General features: G+C 44.2%; 1 protein-coding gene across 13 annotated transcripts in view; it reads right to left on the reverse strand.

Moving 5' to 3' along the window:
• ASAP1 (ArfGAP with SH3 domain, ankyrin repeat and PH domain 1) overlaps window positions 1-16,323 on the reverse strand; it is a 391,937-nt gene that overhangs the window by 27,068 nt on the left and 348,546 nt on the right. For 9 of the 13 annotated variants that reach the window (XM_054657023.2, XM_009455915.5, XM_024345277.3 and 6 more), the window contains 2 exons: window positions 12,853-13,023; window positions 780-849 (listed from right to left, as the gene is read on the reverse strand). In XM_054657023.2, the coding sequence (XP_054512998.1) occupies window positions 780-849; window positions 12,853-13,023 (241 nt within the window). The remainder of the gene's footprint in view (window positions 1-779; window positions 850-12,852; window positions 13,024-16,323) is intronic. The other 4 variants (XM_063817373.1, XM_009455918.5, XM_054657022.2 and 1 more) reach the window with 1 other exon arrangement.

The following is a 16,323-nucleotide window of genomic DNA, read 5'->3' on the forward strand; positions in this document are numbered from 1 at the left end:
AGGTTGAGGCTACAGTGAGCTGTGCTCATACCACTGCACTCCAGTCTGGGTGACAGAGAAAGGCCCTATCTCAAAAAAAGAGAGATTTTGTTTTCTCATCTTTCAGAAACTCTGGAAAAGAGCTGACTCTTTTTCCCTGAAGTTTGGGTCTGGAAGTGGCTCTCTGTCCTTTCCTTGGATGGCACCTCCAGAGAAAACACTTTAGGGTAAGGCTGGATAAAAATTGCCCGTAAGAGATCTCCTCAAGTATACAATTTCAGTGAAAAAAGGGAAGAAAAGAACACTGCTGTCAGCCTAGCCTAAAAAAAAAAATATTAGAAACAGAACTTGAAAGAGTGCTATTTTTATGTTTGAAAATCTCTAGGCAATCAGATTTCCCTAAGGATTATCTTTTCATTTCCAAATCTGCAAAAGGAGTCAAGTGGGAAAGTAACAAAGTTACTTGATTAAAATATCAAAAATAAAAACTCATTCTGACAGGAATTTTGTTCAAGACCACTGCACAACCCTGCGACCACCGGGAAGTGAGGTTAGCTCCTGTCTGTGAACTGGGTAGACAGCGGTGCTGCTCAGAGAACGGTCTGCAGACCTGTGCCCAGTCCAGTCACAAGATGTGCATGCAAACCAAGAGTGAACGTCTGGTTTCTTGTTGTGGCCAGCCCCACTTGGCTGACCACAGCTTTGAGCAGCGCTGGGAAATTCATGAAAACTCATTTCTAGAATTCTGTCCATTGCATCAATGGATCCAACAGGGGAAATGAAGCGCTGAGATGGCTTACCTTGACTGCTGGGATAGTCCCTCAAACTTGTTTGTAGTCTTACTTGAAGAGGATGGACCCCCATCGTTACCTACAAGGAAAACCGAAGGTGAAAAGGTATGTCTTTAGATGGGGAAATGCAATGAGAATATATGGGTTTGGCCTATAGGCAGGCATTGCTTAGGTTCCAGAACGGCATTTAAAAGACCCAGGCCAAAACGGTATGCATTTCTGGCGTAAGACCAAAACAAAACTGAGCACTGTTTTGGGCTTTGCGGTTTTTTATTTCTGGTAAAGGAGTGTATCAAAGAGGTGAGCAGCTGCTCTGTGGCAAGGCCTCAAAGAGCATAGAAACTTGGTGATGTTCCCACTGGCTCAGGATCTTGTCCTTAGTTTGAGGGTAGAGAAAGAAGAATAAATTTCAAGTTCACCAAGAGGTCCCCATGCTAGGAGACTACCCTCTAGTATCCAAACTCAGAAGAAACACACAACTCACAAGTGGAATGTGCATGTGAACACCATTAGCAGGGTGGTGGATAAGTGGTCATCTGTTGGGCCAGGCCCTCAGGCACTTACTGACTCGTCATTCATTCTCTCTTTTTTTTTTTTTTTTTTTTGAGACAGTCTCACTCTGTCACCCAGGCTAGAGTGCAGTGGTGCAATCATGGCTCACTGTAGCCTTGAACTCCAGAGTTCAAGTGTTCCTCCTGTCCAGCATCCCAAGTAGCTGGGACTACAGGGGCATTCATTCAAATATTAACTTTTTTTTTTTGAGATGGAGTCTCACTCTGTTGCCTAGACTGGAGTGTAGTGGTGCAATCTCAGCTCACTGCAGCATTGGCCTCCTGGGTTCAAGTGATTCTCCTGCCTCAGCCTCCTGAGTAGCTGGGACTACAGGCATATACCACCACGCCCAGCTAATTTTTGTATTTTTAGTAGAAACAGGGTTTCACCATGTTAGCCAGGCTGGTCTAAAATTCCTGGCCTCAGGCGATCCACCTGCCTCGGGCTCCCAAAGTGCTGGGATTACAGGCATAAGCCACCATACCCGGCCAAGTATTAACATTTATTAAGCATCTACTATGTGCAAGGCATAAATGTGAAGCAGAAGGCACAAAAACAAATAAAACTTCACTGCTCTCACAGAGCTTATGCTCTGGCCTGTGAGACTTAAGACACAGGAAATACACTAATAATGTGTAATGAGATGAACATCAGTTGCTGTCAATTGAGGAGAATAGTTTCTAAACTCTGACTGCTGGCAGGAGTGGGGAAGAGGGAGTAGGGAATGCTGTCTGGGGAAGACATAGCACCTGGACAGGTGAAAAACTTTCTAGTGGGTGAGCAGCAAAACCAGAGGCACACAGGTGGAGGTAAGTGTGCTATGTTCAGGAGAGGGTCACAAGACAATAAATGAGGGCTCTTCTATGATCCATTTTGTGGTGGGCAGAGTGCAGGGCAGTTGTGGAGCCCCAAGCTGCAGGCACCCAGGAGGATTCCCCGGGACCCTGCATGGGCACCCTGTCTCTGGGGCTCTAGTTCATTTCCTTGTCCTTTCTTCCTATGACTGCTCTGGAAACTCTTGTTCTCTTCTTTCAGCAGCCTCCTCTCCTCCTCTACCTAGAAGACTATAATACTGCCTAGGTGGCACTGGGAATGGGCTGGCTGAGGAGGCTGAGCACCAGGAGGGCAGATGAAGAGGGCAGGGCTGAAAAAAAACTAACTGATCCTCACTACACTGCACATCTGCTCAATAGCACCACCGATTGCCCACATGCTTTTATATTCATCCAGGCTTCCTTCCTCACAGCATGAGACTGGCCTCATAAGATAAGGAAATGAGACTAAATGAATAAATGGCTGCAGGTCCCATGGGGAAATGGTGTACCTGGGAGTCCTGACCACAAATCAATGTGCTCTTCATTACCCATCAAGACGCCCTGATAGTAACATTATTAACAGCAATGACCGTTTACTGAGCACTTACTGTGAGCAACATACTGTGCTACATACTCATAGTAATTATGCTTATGAGATAAATAGTATAATCACCCCTCATTTTATATATGAAGAAGCACACAGAGAAGTAAAGTCAATTGCCCAAGGTCAGGTCACTGGTAAGGGTCAAAGCTGGGATGGAAAGCCAGCAGCCCCCTTCCAGGGTCTGTACTGTGAATCACCACACTCTAGCACCTATCACCTCCTGGTCTGACTGCACCTACTGAAGAGGGAGAGGCTGGCAGGGTGCTCACCTCCTGGACAGAATGTTCTGTAATTCTATGATATTGATACAAGAAGAAATGAGATAAACTGGCATTACTAGAAGAACCAAAGGCTTTCAAATTTAGTTTTATTTAATTTTAATTAAACTAACCATCAGTATATGTTCATGAGCCCATATAACTTAATATTTAAGGACTTCTTTGGTAACTCATAAAATCCTCAGAGCTGTGATGTTCTTCAAGGTAGGCATTTACTTTTTTTCTTATTTTTTATTTATTTATTTTTTCAAGATGGGGTCTAAGTTGCCCAAGCTGGTCTTGGACTCCTGAGACCAACTGATCCTCCCACCTTGGCCTCCCAAAGTGTTAGGATTACAGGTGTGAGCCACCACACGTGGCCTTTTTTTTTTTTTTTTTTTTTTTTAAGAGACAAGTTCTTGCTCTGTCACCCAGGTGGGAGTGCAGTGGCATAATCATAGCTCACTGCAGCCTTAAACTCCTGGGCTCAAATGATCCTCCCGCCTCAGCCTCCCAAGTAGCTAGGACTACATGCATGACCCACCATGCCTGGTTAATTTTAATTTTTATTTTTTTTTGTAGAGACAAGGTCTCATTACTAATTTTTTTTTTTTTTTTGGTAGACACAAGGTCTCACTGTATTTCCCAGGCTGGTCTCAAATACTCGGCCTCAAGTGATCCTCCTGTCTTGGCCTCCCAAAGTGCTGGGATTACAGGTGTGAGCCACTGCACCTGGCCTGGTAGGCATTTCTTTCTAGCACTGTGCTCAATAATGAGTCTTCAGGGCTAGATATCAAATCTTATACTTTCCCACTTAAATGAGTTATAACAATCAAAACGTCAAGGAAAATTTTATGTTTGGGGAATGAACTGTTACATCCACTAATTCCCTTTCCAGGTAGAAAACATTCCAAAGAAGTGATTATTAATGCAGGTTGCATGTGCTATACATGAGTAAATTTGAGACCAACAGGGCTGCAAAGGCCCTCTGGCTCTGCTGTGGTCATTCATTCTGCTGTCACACAGACGAGTCATCATGTCAGAGGCTGCTGCCCAATACCCACAGGCCCAAATGTCCAGAGTTCTCATTTAACCTTACTCTTTGGCTTCTCAAAATGAGTCTCCTTTTTCCAAAGATGGTGTGAGTTTTTATGTCTCTGTAACTTTGCCCCTTACGTTCCTTTCCCCTGCAAGGAAGGCCTGTCTCCTTCCAGTTTTGGTGAATTCCTACACAACCTTCAAAGAACACCTTTGGAGTCACTTTCTGAGAATTCTTCCATAGCTGACTTGACCACCCCTTATAACCAGCTTCTTACCAGGAGTGGTTAATTAGGGGTGCAGATTTTGGACCTAGACAAGTGTGGCTTTGAATTCTAGCTGTACTGCTGACCAGTGGGTATGAGTTTGGGTGACTTCTTATTCTGCTAAGCCTCAATTCTGTCATATATAAACTGGGAACAACCATGGTACCTACTACCCTAGATGGGCATGAGTATTAAAGGAAATAAACTATGAAGTACGGGACACAGTGCTAGGCCACAGGAAGCCTGACACAACGGTATTATTATTCACAGCTCTTCAATAGCATGAAACAGAAATGATGTTAATTTACTCAATGAGTGGTCACTTCAAAGAATGGACCCCACCTTCTATGTCTTGGTAACACCATTATTTTTATTTTTATTTTTTCTGAGATGGAGTTTTGCTCTTGTTGCCCAGGCTGGAGTACAACGGCATCATCTCGGCTCACTGCAACCTCTGCCTCCTAGGTTCACTGATTCTCCTGCCTCAGCCTCCCAAGTAGCTAGGATTACAGGCATGCGCCACCACGTCTGGCTAATTTTTGTATTTTTAGTGGAGATGGGGTTTTGCCATGTTGGCCAGGCTGGTCTTGAACTCCTGACCTCGAGTGATCCACCTGCCTCGGTCTCTCAAAGTGCTGGGATTACAGGCGTGAGCCACTGCGCCAGGCCGATAACACCACTTTTTAACAAAATGTCTGGCACAGAGCAGTCAATAGTCCCTGCTAGCGAAAGACAGGACTGACCGTGCTGGCTCATCAACTTCTCTGCCCACAGCGGACCTTCTTACACCTGGCTGGGTAGGCGTCTATGGTCTGGTTGACAAGAATCCTGTCACTCTCATAGCTATGCAAAGGCTACCTGCTGTGCTTGAGAAGAAAAGTGTGGCTAGAAAAAATTCTGAAAATAAAATAGTACTGAAAAGAGGACAATGAGCAGCAAAAATATGGAAGCAACTCAATCCCTTTTTCTCTCTCTGTGCAATTTGGAAAAAGGTCTTAGTGTATCATACAGATGTGTGTAAGAGAAAGTTGGAGATACATCCTGGGCAGGCAATGGAAGAAGTGCGGCCAAGACTCCTGGTCACCTACCATAGCTTCGAAGCTACAGGAGAAGAGTTTGTGGAAAGAGAGGGGGCATTGGCTCAGCAGCGAATGGCCTGGTTGCTACAGGAGTATTCTGGAATAGTGAATTACTACACAGGCCTTGGAGTTGGAAATGGGTTCAAATCTCACTTCTGCAGTTCCTGGATTTGAGATCTTAAGCAAGTCATTTGACTTCTCTGTGCCTAATTTCCTCATCAGTAACTGGGACAATGACAGTCCCACTTCCAATAAGTAGATATGTAATAAAACAAACAAACAACAAGAAAAACCAAAAAAACAAAGGAAAAGAAAAGAAAATAAGTAAATATGCATGTCTCAGACATTTCATCTATGGAGCTTTTTTACCTGGAAGTGCCAGGCCTGAAATATAAGCAGTAAACCAATTTTTGGTATAGTTTTTCATCCATTATTTGCTCTATATTAAATAAAAGTACAATTCTAACTCCCAGTGACCAAAGATGAGGAATGTAAGTGATTCCCAGAGGTCACTTTGTCAGGGATTGGTAGAACCTGGATCAGAACCTGGGCTTCTGGAATGTTCTTTCAGTGCATGTTATGGTTTCCCACGTGCACTGCAGACACTTCTCTAAATGCCAAAGGATGGAGGGCCAGGGGAGGGGGGAAATTGTTATCAGGTATTAATTCAAGAGTGTTAGAATAGTGTCAGTCTTAAGGCTACCATGAACCTAACAATTAGTTGTATTTCTCTCTTTGCTCTTGCCTGTAAGAATCTTAGGGTCAAATCCGTGGCCCACTTCCAGACACTGTATGTGACTTTTTGTTACTCATTTTGTGGAGAAATCACACTCCTGGAATTCACCTTACTTTGCTACCTTTATTCTCCCTTTGTCCTCATTTCTTATTATTTAAATTATGTTAAAATATGTGTTAGTCTGTTATAAAGTAGGTTATTAAAAAAAGAGGAGGACCGGGTGAAGAGGCTCACGCCTGTAATCCCAGCACTTTGGGAGGTAAGGCAGGAGGATCACTTGAGCCCAGGAGTTCGAGTCCAGCCTGGGCAACATAGTAAGACCTTGTCTCTACAAAAATTAAAAAATCAGCTGGGTGTGGTGTGACGCACCCAGAGTCCCAAGTTACTTGGGAGGCTGAGATGGGAGGATCACTTGGGCCCGGGAGGTTGAGGCTACAATAAGCCATGATTGTGCCACTGTACTCCAGCCTAAGCGACAGAACAAGACGTTGTCTTTAAAAAAAAAAAAAGAAAGAGGTTCAATGAAATGCAACTTCAAAAATCATAAATTCCCTACAAAACCCAAATCTGTCCACAGGACTATTTGTTTTGCTATCAAAAGCCTGCCTTAGAAGTCTCCTGAGACAGATGGCTGGATTCATCACAGAAGCAGGACTTCAGTAATGTAATGCTGGGGCTATTTTGGGCACTGTGGATGTTGTGGTTCTGGCAGGGAAAAAGCCTGGGGTGGCCCTCCCAGCCTGGGTAGCGCGGGAGCTGCATACCAGGGTGCCATGCTGCAGATGGATAAGGAGGCACAGCCAGCAGAGCTTGTGCTGCTTGCCAGGAGAACCATGCTAAGTTGATCGCCTTCTCCACACTTCAGCTTCATGGGCACAGAAACCACTGCTGTGAGGAGAAATGGCCAGTGGGCCTGCATTTTGCGAGCACAGAGTGGTGCGTGGAGAGGGTGAGGAGGGCTGGCTCTCAGCCACACAGGCTGCAGGTGAATCCTGGCCCCCACGTACTAGCTGTGAGAAACAGTGTAAATCACTTAACCTTTCTGCACCCCGAAGGTGAGATAATAGCATTTTCTCTCTGTGTAACCATGGTTAAGAATGAGGTACGTTAACACATGCGAAGTGCTCAACACAATGCCCAGCACTCTGTGAGGCACTTACAAGTGATGGCCTTATAAAATATTACGTAAGTAGTTTTTTATCCGAAGATTCTAAAATAATGAATTGTCATTTTCTTTTGTCTTACAAGCCATAAACCTGTATTAAGAATTTATGGGCTGGGTGTGGTGGCTCATGCCGGTAGTCTCCAGCACTTTGGGAGGCCAAGGCAGGTGGATCACGTAACTCACGAGTTTGAGACCAGCCTGGGCAATATGGTGAAACCCCGTCTCCACAAAAAATACAAAAATTAGCTGGGCATGGTGGTGCACACCTGTAGTCCCAGCTACTCAGGAGACTGAGGTGGGAAGATAGCTTGAGCCTGTGAGGTGGAGGCTGCAGTGAGCTATGATCACGCCACTGCACTCCAGCCTGGGTGACAGAATAAGACCCTGTCTCAAAAACAAAGAAAAAGGAGTTTATGAAGGCATGAAATGGAATTTGAGAGAGGGAAAGACAGACTCTTTGTAATGAAGGAAGTGTGGCCTTCTGTGAAGTAGATGCATTAAAGGTTATAATCTCTGGCCCTCGTTCTCACAAAACACTCAACATCAGCTGCCTTGCTTATTTCCTCCTGCCTATTCCACTCATCTTCCAAGGCTAAATGCAAGATCTACTTCCTTCTTAAACCACCTTCTACCTCCTTCTTAAAGGTCAGCATGGGGGACTCGGCGGGGCTAATCATCAGCATAGAAAGTGTGATCATCAGCAGAGCCAAGACCTGTCAGCCATGGCTACTCTGCAAAGGAGCTGAATGTCAGAGGTGCCCCTGAGACCAGAAACACAAATGTCGGGGAACCAAAGAAGGGTATAGGCTTCACACTTGACAGGTGGGCCAAGTTCGGTGGCTCATGACTATAATCCCAGCCCTTTGAGAGGCCGAGATGGGTGGATCACTTGAGGTCAGGAGTTTGAGACCAGCCTGGCCAACATGGTGAAACCCCGTCTCTATTAAAAATACAAAAATCAGCTGGACATGGTGGCGGGTGCCTGCAATCCCAGCTATTCGGGAGACTGAGGCAGGAGAATTGCTTGAACCCATAAGGTGGAGGCTACAGTGAGCTGGGACTGCACCACTGCATTCCAGCCTGGGCAACAGAGTGAGTCTGTTTCGAAATAAAAAAAGAGAACTTGACAGGTGGAAACCTCCACCTGGCTGAGGAAAGAGGCTAATGTGCTGCAGGGAGGGGTCATGGGAGTGATGCCAGTGCTGCTGTATGGATGGCTAGTGAGACTGGTGGGTACAACAGAGTGGTGGTGTGAACAGGTGGCCTAAAACAGATTGGGACAGGAGGCCTCGAGTCTTGCCTACTTTACAAGTTTGATTCCATATTTAATGTTAGGCAAGCGATCAGCGTGAACCCATTGATCTAAAAAATAGAGAGCTGCTGACAACAACTATTACCCCAAAATCTCCCCTGTGAATTTGGAGGAGGAAATCCTAGGCACAGTGGGGAGAGGAGTACATCTGGCAGGTACATGACAGCTCACATCTTCTCTGAAGACTAGAAAAAACAATGGCCAAGACAGGGGTTTGAGACTTTTGAGGTTGCTGGGATGGGTGAACATATTTTGCATGTGGGTTGGATGTGACTCTTTGGGGGTCAGAGGACAAGCTGTGGTAGGCTGAATAATGGCCACCCAAAGTTATCGAGTCCTGATCCCTGGAATTTGTAAACGTGACCTGACTAGGAAAAAGGGTCTTTGTAAATATAATTAAGTTAAGGATCTTGAGACAAGGAGATTATTTTTTTTGAGATGGAGTTTCACTCTTGTTGCACAGGCTGGGGTGCAATGGTGCAATCTCGGCTCACCACAACCTCTGCCTCCCGAATTCAAGCGATTCTCCTGTCTTAGCCTCCCGAGTAGCTGGGATTACAGGCATGCGTCACCATGCCCAGCTAATTTTGTATTTTTAGTAGAGATGGGGTTTCTCCATGTTAGTCAGACTGGTCTTGAACTCCAGACCTCAAGTGATCCGCCCGCCTTGGCCTCCCGAGACAAGATTATCACAGAAAATTCACGTGGGTCCTATATACAATCACACGTACACTTATGAAAGAGAGGCAAAGGCAGTTCTGAGAACACAGAGAGGTGGCGGCAGTGGGGAGATGACCATGAAGGCAGAGGCTGCACCACTCCACGGATCACCTGGAGTCACCAGAAGCTGAGAGAGGCAAGAAATAGATTCTTCCCACAGGGCCTCTGGAGGGAGCAAAACCCTGCTGGATTTTGGACCTCTAGCTTCTAATACTGAAAGAATAAATTTGTCATTTTACACATCCAGTTTGTGGTATGCGTTACAGGAGCCTCAGGAAACTAATGCAGGTTTCTCCCATCTCTAGCTATCCAACAAAATGCTAGGCTGAGAATAATGGTAACAGTAGCTATCATTTATTGGGCGCTGCCTATGGTTTTGGTTGTTTTTTATGTGTTCTTCTCATTTAAATTTCATAACTCCATATGCAATACAGACACTATTACTAGCCCCATATTATAGTTGGAGAAGCTTTGGCACTGAGCATTTCAAAGATACTTGCTGAAAATCACAAGGCTATTGAGTAGTAGAGATGGAATGAGAATCCAGACAGTATGACACTTGAGTTCACCTTAGAGCACTTTGCTCTGCTGAGAGAAGCAGCACATGCCCTCAGAAGGAGTTCATGTACTAGGAAAGACAGGCAAGGAAACAGCCACTGTGATACCCACTACACCAGTGGGGACAAAAGGGTGGGGAGTGGGGAGTTTTACTGGACTGCAAAAGGCCTTTTAAGTAGATCCCAGGATAGCAGATCTTGAAAGATGACTAAACATTAACATAAAGAAGTAGAGGGAAGAAGATTCTAGGTTGAGGGCATACTGTAAGCAAAGGCTCAGATCTGAGAGAAAAAAATAGAACTTTGGGGAATGTGGTGTACCTCAAGATGGCAGACATGTTCAGCTTTGGGGGTGGAGAGGTAAGGCCTGGTGAGAGCTAAGGGGCTGTTCTTTTACTACCTGCTCATGCCTGGTGTCTACCTCCCAGTCCTGATCTCTCACAGTTCAAAGGCCCTGATCCTCATGGGCTGAGGAGAGATGGGAGGTTTAGGGGAACGTAAGAGCGTTGGAAAGGTGCGTCCACAGACGAAAGCTGCAGGCATCAGAGAGGAAGGTTGCCTAGAAGGTTGATCCCCTAAGTGCCTTGCTGATGACCTGTCTGGGCCCTGCCTTTGGCTTCTACAATACAATGTCAGCAGGAGGCGGGAAGGGATAAAACCAAGCAGTAATAATACAACAGAGACCTCAAGCACTAGGAGCAGAGCAACTATAACCTTTCTAAGGAGAAGTCCAGCCGTGTATGAATGCACCCACACATACATGCCCATTACTGACCTGTGTCTGTAGACAGTATATCTCACATACATGCATGTACACCAACATATGCTTTCTAAAATCAAAATTTAAAAAAAAATTTAAATTGTTTTTTAAATTTAAAATTTTGATTTCAACAATCAAAAGTCCATGCCACATGGCAAACTGTCACTGTGGCCGAGGACAGATGATGATTTTTGTCCTTCAAGGCTGGTTGTAGGTGAGAGGCTCTTAGCTGGTGAGAAACTGACAGACAGAACAGCGTCCTCATCTGGAAAAGGTTATAAGGCTCCCAGCTCACTGTCAGGCACTCTTTTAAAGTAAATTTTGTTTAATAAAAAATGCTCCCTGACCCATCAACAATGGGGGGAAAAACGGCCAGCTGCTAGTCTTGCTCTTGAGTGATGTGAAAATCTAAAAAAGTGATGATTTTCAAGCCAGAAAGCAGAAATTTGGTAAATTTATTTGAGGAATGTTCGAGTCTATACAATGTGAATAAAGGCACTTCAAACCTTAAGAAATAAAGCCACTTAAACAAGAGGATTAAAACTTAGAGAAATTTGGAAAGGAGGTTAATTTGTGATATGAAACGCTGATGTGAAACTTGTGACTTTCATGGAATGTTATTTGGGGGAAAGGCCTTTTTGATGAAATCTGGGGATCCTGAAGGCCTTACACAGCAGCCTCTGAAAATGTCACGGACATCCTTAGTCTTTATGTACATATGTGCTAGCACACCTCAATTGTTCTTGCCTGGCTTGTGGGAACTAATTCATTAACACCAAACTCCAATGTCTCCTCCTCTCTAAACCTTCCCTGGCTTTCCTCTAAAGTCTGACATTCAGTTTTCTGGCATTTCTAGTGTTTAGACAACATGTCTATCCTGATAGTAAAGAACATGTGCTCTAATGATTTACCCACGTGTGTCCTGCATTAGACCATGAACTCCACGAGCATATGGACTGAGAAGGCCCAAGCAAGGGGCATAGTAAGTGCCTCAAGTAAGCAAACAGAGTCAGAGAATGAACGGCTAAATGCACACACATGCTTGCACACACATAACCCGGGGTGTCTGGGCCAGATGGTGAACAGGTGACAATCAGCAACGGGACAATGTAACTTTCCCCCAAAACTCAAAACACAAAAAATATGAAGAAAGCCACAATGAAACTCCACAGCAGGAAGAGGTGAGACACACAAACTAACAAATTTATTCAGCAAAGCTTCTGTGAGTGTCTGTCATGGGCCAAGACCCTGTTTCGTGATGGGGTGGCCCCTAAGTCGCTAGCAGGCTAGTAGTAAAGATGGGAATTATGTCCCTTGTAGATGGGAATTTGTCATGTGCAGTCAATGTCACTGAAATGATTAACAAGCTGACTCTGGGCAAATTTATTCATTCTCAAGTGATTACTGAATATTCACTGTATGCCAGGCATGGTTCCAGTAAACACTGGTGAGAACAAGACCAAGACAAGGTTCTGGCTCTCATGGAGCTTACATTTTAGTGGAGCGGCTTACATTCTGTGATAAGGTGTTTGGGGGAAAACAGGTAGGGAGGAAGCTGCGTTGGAGGGCGGGGGAGATAGACATGCCGGCTGAGAACTCAAGGATGAAAGGGAAGCAGCTGTTCAAAAAGCATGACAGAGTTCCAGGGAGTGGGAGGGCCCTCAGGAGGCAGAGGATGGTGTATCCAAGAAGTGAAAGAAGGCCAGCCCTGAAGATAAGAGTGGCAGGAGAGGGTCTAGGAGATAAGAGCCCGATCATGCAGGGCCCTGTGGGCCTTGATATAGGGAGCTTGCATTTATCTGAAGCTCAAAAGGAAATCTCAAAAGGGTGTTAAGGAGAAAAGTGACCATGAGCTGATTTACATTTTATAAGAAAACCATTCTGGCTGTTGTGAGGAAAATGGATTACTTTGCTTTTCTGAGCCTCTGTTTCCTTATATATAAACGAGACTAATAATACCTACCTCACAGAGTTGCTATTATACTTGAGTAAGATTTAGGAAGTGCTCAGCACCTTTTAGTTTTTAATGGCCTAAATATTTTTCAAAATGTTCCTTTCCCTTAAGAGACAGGTAGAATCATGTCATATATACCCGAGTCAGCACCCAGCATGTGTGTGCATTTTGGCACACTTTCTGAATGTGCTGACAGGCCACTGCCCAGTGGAGCCCCACACGCTGCCTGGCCCCAGCAGCTTTGGCCCTGACTTTAGGATAACTTACCCCAAGGAACTGCGCCTTTGTTTGGGGGCCCATGAGGTAGTGGGCTGGGAGGGTCGGATAGGGTTCTCTTGTGTCCGGGTGGTGGGGGAGGAGGCCTCTTCTTGGATAGGGTGGAGCTGCCACTAGAGGTCTGGGTGCTTAGAGGGAGTGTTGAAGGTGGGCCAGTTGGACCTAGAAAGGAAATTGAATGGGGGCAGGAAGATTAATCCCAGTCTCACAGATACAAAACAGCCAGTATGAAATCACTTCCACACATCAGAATGTGGTATGACACACAGAGACAAAAGCAAAAGGCTGGATATGGCTAACTCCATCAATCTAATAACTCACAAGTAGGGTTTCAAAAATTTGGTTAAAAAAAAATAAAATTGGCCAGGTGCAGTGGCTCATGCCTGTAATCCCCTGCACTGTAGAAAGCTGAGGTGGGAGGATTGCTTGAGGCCAAGAGTTTGAGACCAGCCTGGGTAACACAGCAAGACTCCATCTTTACAAAAATTTAAAAAATTAGCCAGGTGTGGTGGTGTGTGCTTGTAGTCTCAGCTACTTGGAAGACTGAGGTAGGAGGATCACTTGAAGTCAGGAGTTCGAGGATACACTGAGCTATGATTATGCCACTGCGCTCCAGCCTAGGCAACAGAGAAAAATTTACAACAAAGGTAAGAAGAGTGTGTGCTTTAAGGAACAAAATGCCAGTCAACACAGAATGCTACTGAGTTTAGGTCATTTAGGTACAATGGGAAAAACAAACACACACACACATCTTAAAACAATAACTCCTTATAACCATCACAGAACCTACTGAAGGAGAAATCACACACCACTACCAGCAAAATCAACAGAGAAAGAACAGAGTACAGGCTAAGCCTTCACTGGGCCACAAGCTGAAACATGAAATGATTCATATAATAGAATTTTTCTTTCTACAACTTTTTCTTCTAGTCAGCAAACTGCCTGACGCTTTTCTTAAAAAAAAAAAAAAAATTAAGGCTTTTCTAAATAATGAAGAAAGAACTGGACGTAAAGCATTACCTAGAAAAAAGAGAAATCCAAAAACCCTTTGCTCTAGAAACCAAACCATCTGTTATATTGGAAGCCTGAACAACATTTATATAGACACTGATTTTTATAGACTAAAAAAAAGACTCAACTTTCTCCAGAGCTAAAGACAAGACAGCGGGAATGATAGTAATATTCCACATACACACAAAAATGGGGTTCGTTTTTAAAAGCTGTTAAGGGAGTAGTGTATTTGATCTTAGTTTTGTTTATTCAAAGTGACATTGAAGTGGCTGGTGTGTGCCAGGTATTCCATGCTGGGCACTTTCACTACTATTGCTTTATTTAAGGTATATGGTTTAACTGTGTTCATGGCAAACTGCTTCTGTAAACGTTAAGAAAAAAAAGCTAGGACCAGGCACGGTGGCTCTCGCCTGTAACTCCAGCACTTTGAGAGGCCGAGGTGGGCAGATCACTTGAGGTCAGGAGTTCAAGACCAGCCTGGCCAACATGGTGAAACTCCGTCTCTACTAAAAATACAAAAATTAGCCAGGTGTGGCGGTGCACGCCTGTAGTCCCAGCTGCTCGGGAGGCTGAGGCTGGAGAATCGCTTGAACCCAGGAAGTGGAGGTTGCAATGAGCTGAGATCATGCCACTGCATTCCTGCCTGGCTGTCACAGCGAGACTCCGTCTCAAAAAAAAAAAAAAAAAAAAAAAAAAGAAAGCTAAGAACACTGCCACACTGAATGTTTAACACAGATTAGTAGATACCTAGTAATCCAGAAGGGCTCCAAAAGAGTTTAATACACTCTTCATATTAAAAAAAAAAGTCTAATTACTGCTGGCCTCTTTCCTTGGTATAAAGTAAGCTTTCCTATTTCCCATTGTCAATTACTAGTCCCTACCAATATTGACTTAAACCATTATTTCTCTAAGATAGGCTAGTTCTGAAAGTAAATACTGTTAATCTCAGTAAAATTATCATCTGCTTTAGGTTTAAATTGCCAGGCTATATAATTTACATCTTTGTCCCATTGCGTAATTCTATTACACAATGGAAGCCTGATGCTTACCCCAAATCAACACTTAATTAGGGTATCAGTCACAGCAGTTTTCAGAAACTATTTTATTTTTGTAACAATACAGAGATTGTTATTATGGCCTTGCATCTGTATAATGCTTTGTAGTTTTCAAAATGTGTTTATATATGCTATTCCTCAACTTCTTCCCTAGGTTTATCGTTAAAAAAATTTTTTTTTGAGACAAGGTCTTGCTTTGTCATCCTGCTTGGAGTGCAGTGGCAAGATCACAGCTCACTGCAGCCCTGATCTCCTGGGCTCAAGCAATCTTCCCTCCTCAGCCTCCTGAGTAGCTGGGACTACAGGCATGTATCATAATATCCAGCTAATTTTTAAAAATTTTTAAATTTTTAGTAGAGACAGAGTCTCACTCTGTTGTCCAGGCTGGCCTTGAACTCCTGGGCTGAAGCGACCCTCCCAAAGTGCTAGAATTATAGGCGTGAGTCACCACGCCTAGTCTAAATTAAAAAAAAAAAAATGTTTATGGATACGAATAGTTGTACCTCTTCATTTTCATACTAACTCTGTGAAGTATGTGGGTCAGGTAGTATTGTCCCCATTTTGCAGCCGAGAACTCAGAGGCATGATTAAAGTCACAAGCCATGAGGGGCAGAGCTGGGATAAGGCAGGTGTCCAGGACTGGCGAGGCACTCACTCCATCAAATGATGCTGCTGGTTCCTGAAAGCCAGAGCAGCATTTCCTGTGCTTGGCATATGAGGAAAACAACAACAAATGCTCAGTATCAGGAAGTGTAACTTTCCTTTTGGAAATAAATGGATAATAGATAATAGACAATGGTGAGGTTCTCTAGCAATTTCATCTTTATCGCCATCTAGGGACTTTCTGATGCAGATGCAGTTCCCTGCTAGGAAACAAAAATTGTCAAAGACAAAATGCTAATGGAGCCATGTCTCTGAGCAACGCTGCATTATATATGTATGAGACTCTAGGAGAGATTACACCAAAGAGGCATCCTGTAACCATAAACCATGTAAAATCCAACCTCCTGAATCATTTCAAAAATTAAGGAATTGTGCGTCCCATGCCCTTATACACTTCTGACTTCCTTCATATTGCTGATTATAATCTCTAATTAAGTCTTTGTTTACTTACTTGTTACCTGACTCTCTCATAAGACTGGGAGAGTTCTATTAGGGCCAGGCTTTTCTCTGGTTTCGTGTAGAGTAAATATTTACTGAATAAATAGAAGACTCAACCACTACTTCTATCTTTTTAGGCCAGTGATTTTTTTTTTTTTTTTGAGACGCAGTTTCACTCTGTCGCCCAGGCTGGAGTGCAGTGGCGTGATCTTGGCTCACCGTGACCTCCCCCTCCTGGGTTCAAGTGATTCTCCTGCCTCAGCCTCCCAAGTAGCTGGGACTACAGATGTGTGCC

The sequence above is a fragment of the Pan troglodytes genome, chromosome 7 (genome assembly GCF_028858775.2).
Source record: "Pan troglodytes isolate AG18354 chromosome 7, NHGRI_mPanTro3-v2.0_pri, whole genome shotgun sequence".
Taxonomy (NCBI): Eukaryota; Metazoa; Chordata; class Mammalia; order Primates; family Hominidae; genus Pan; species Pan troglodytes.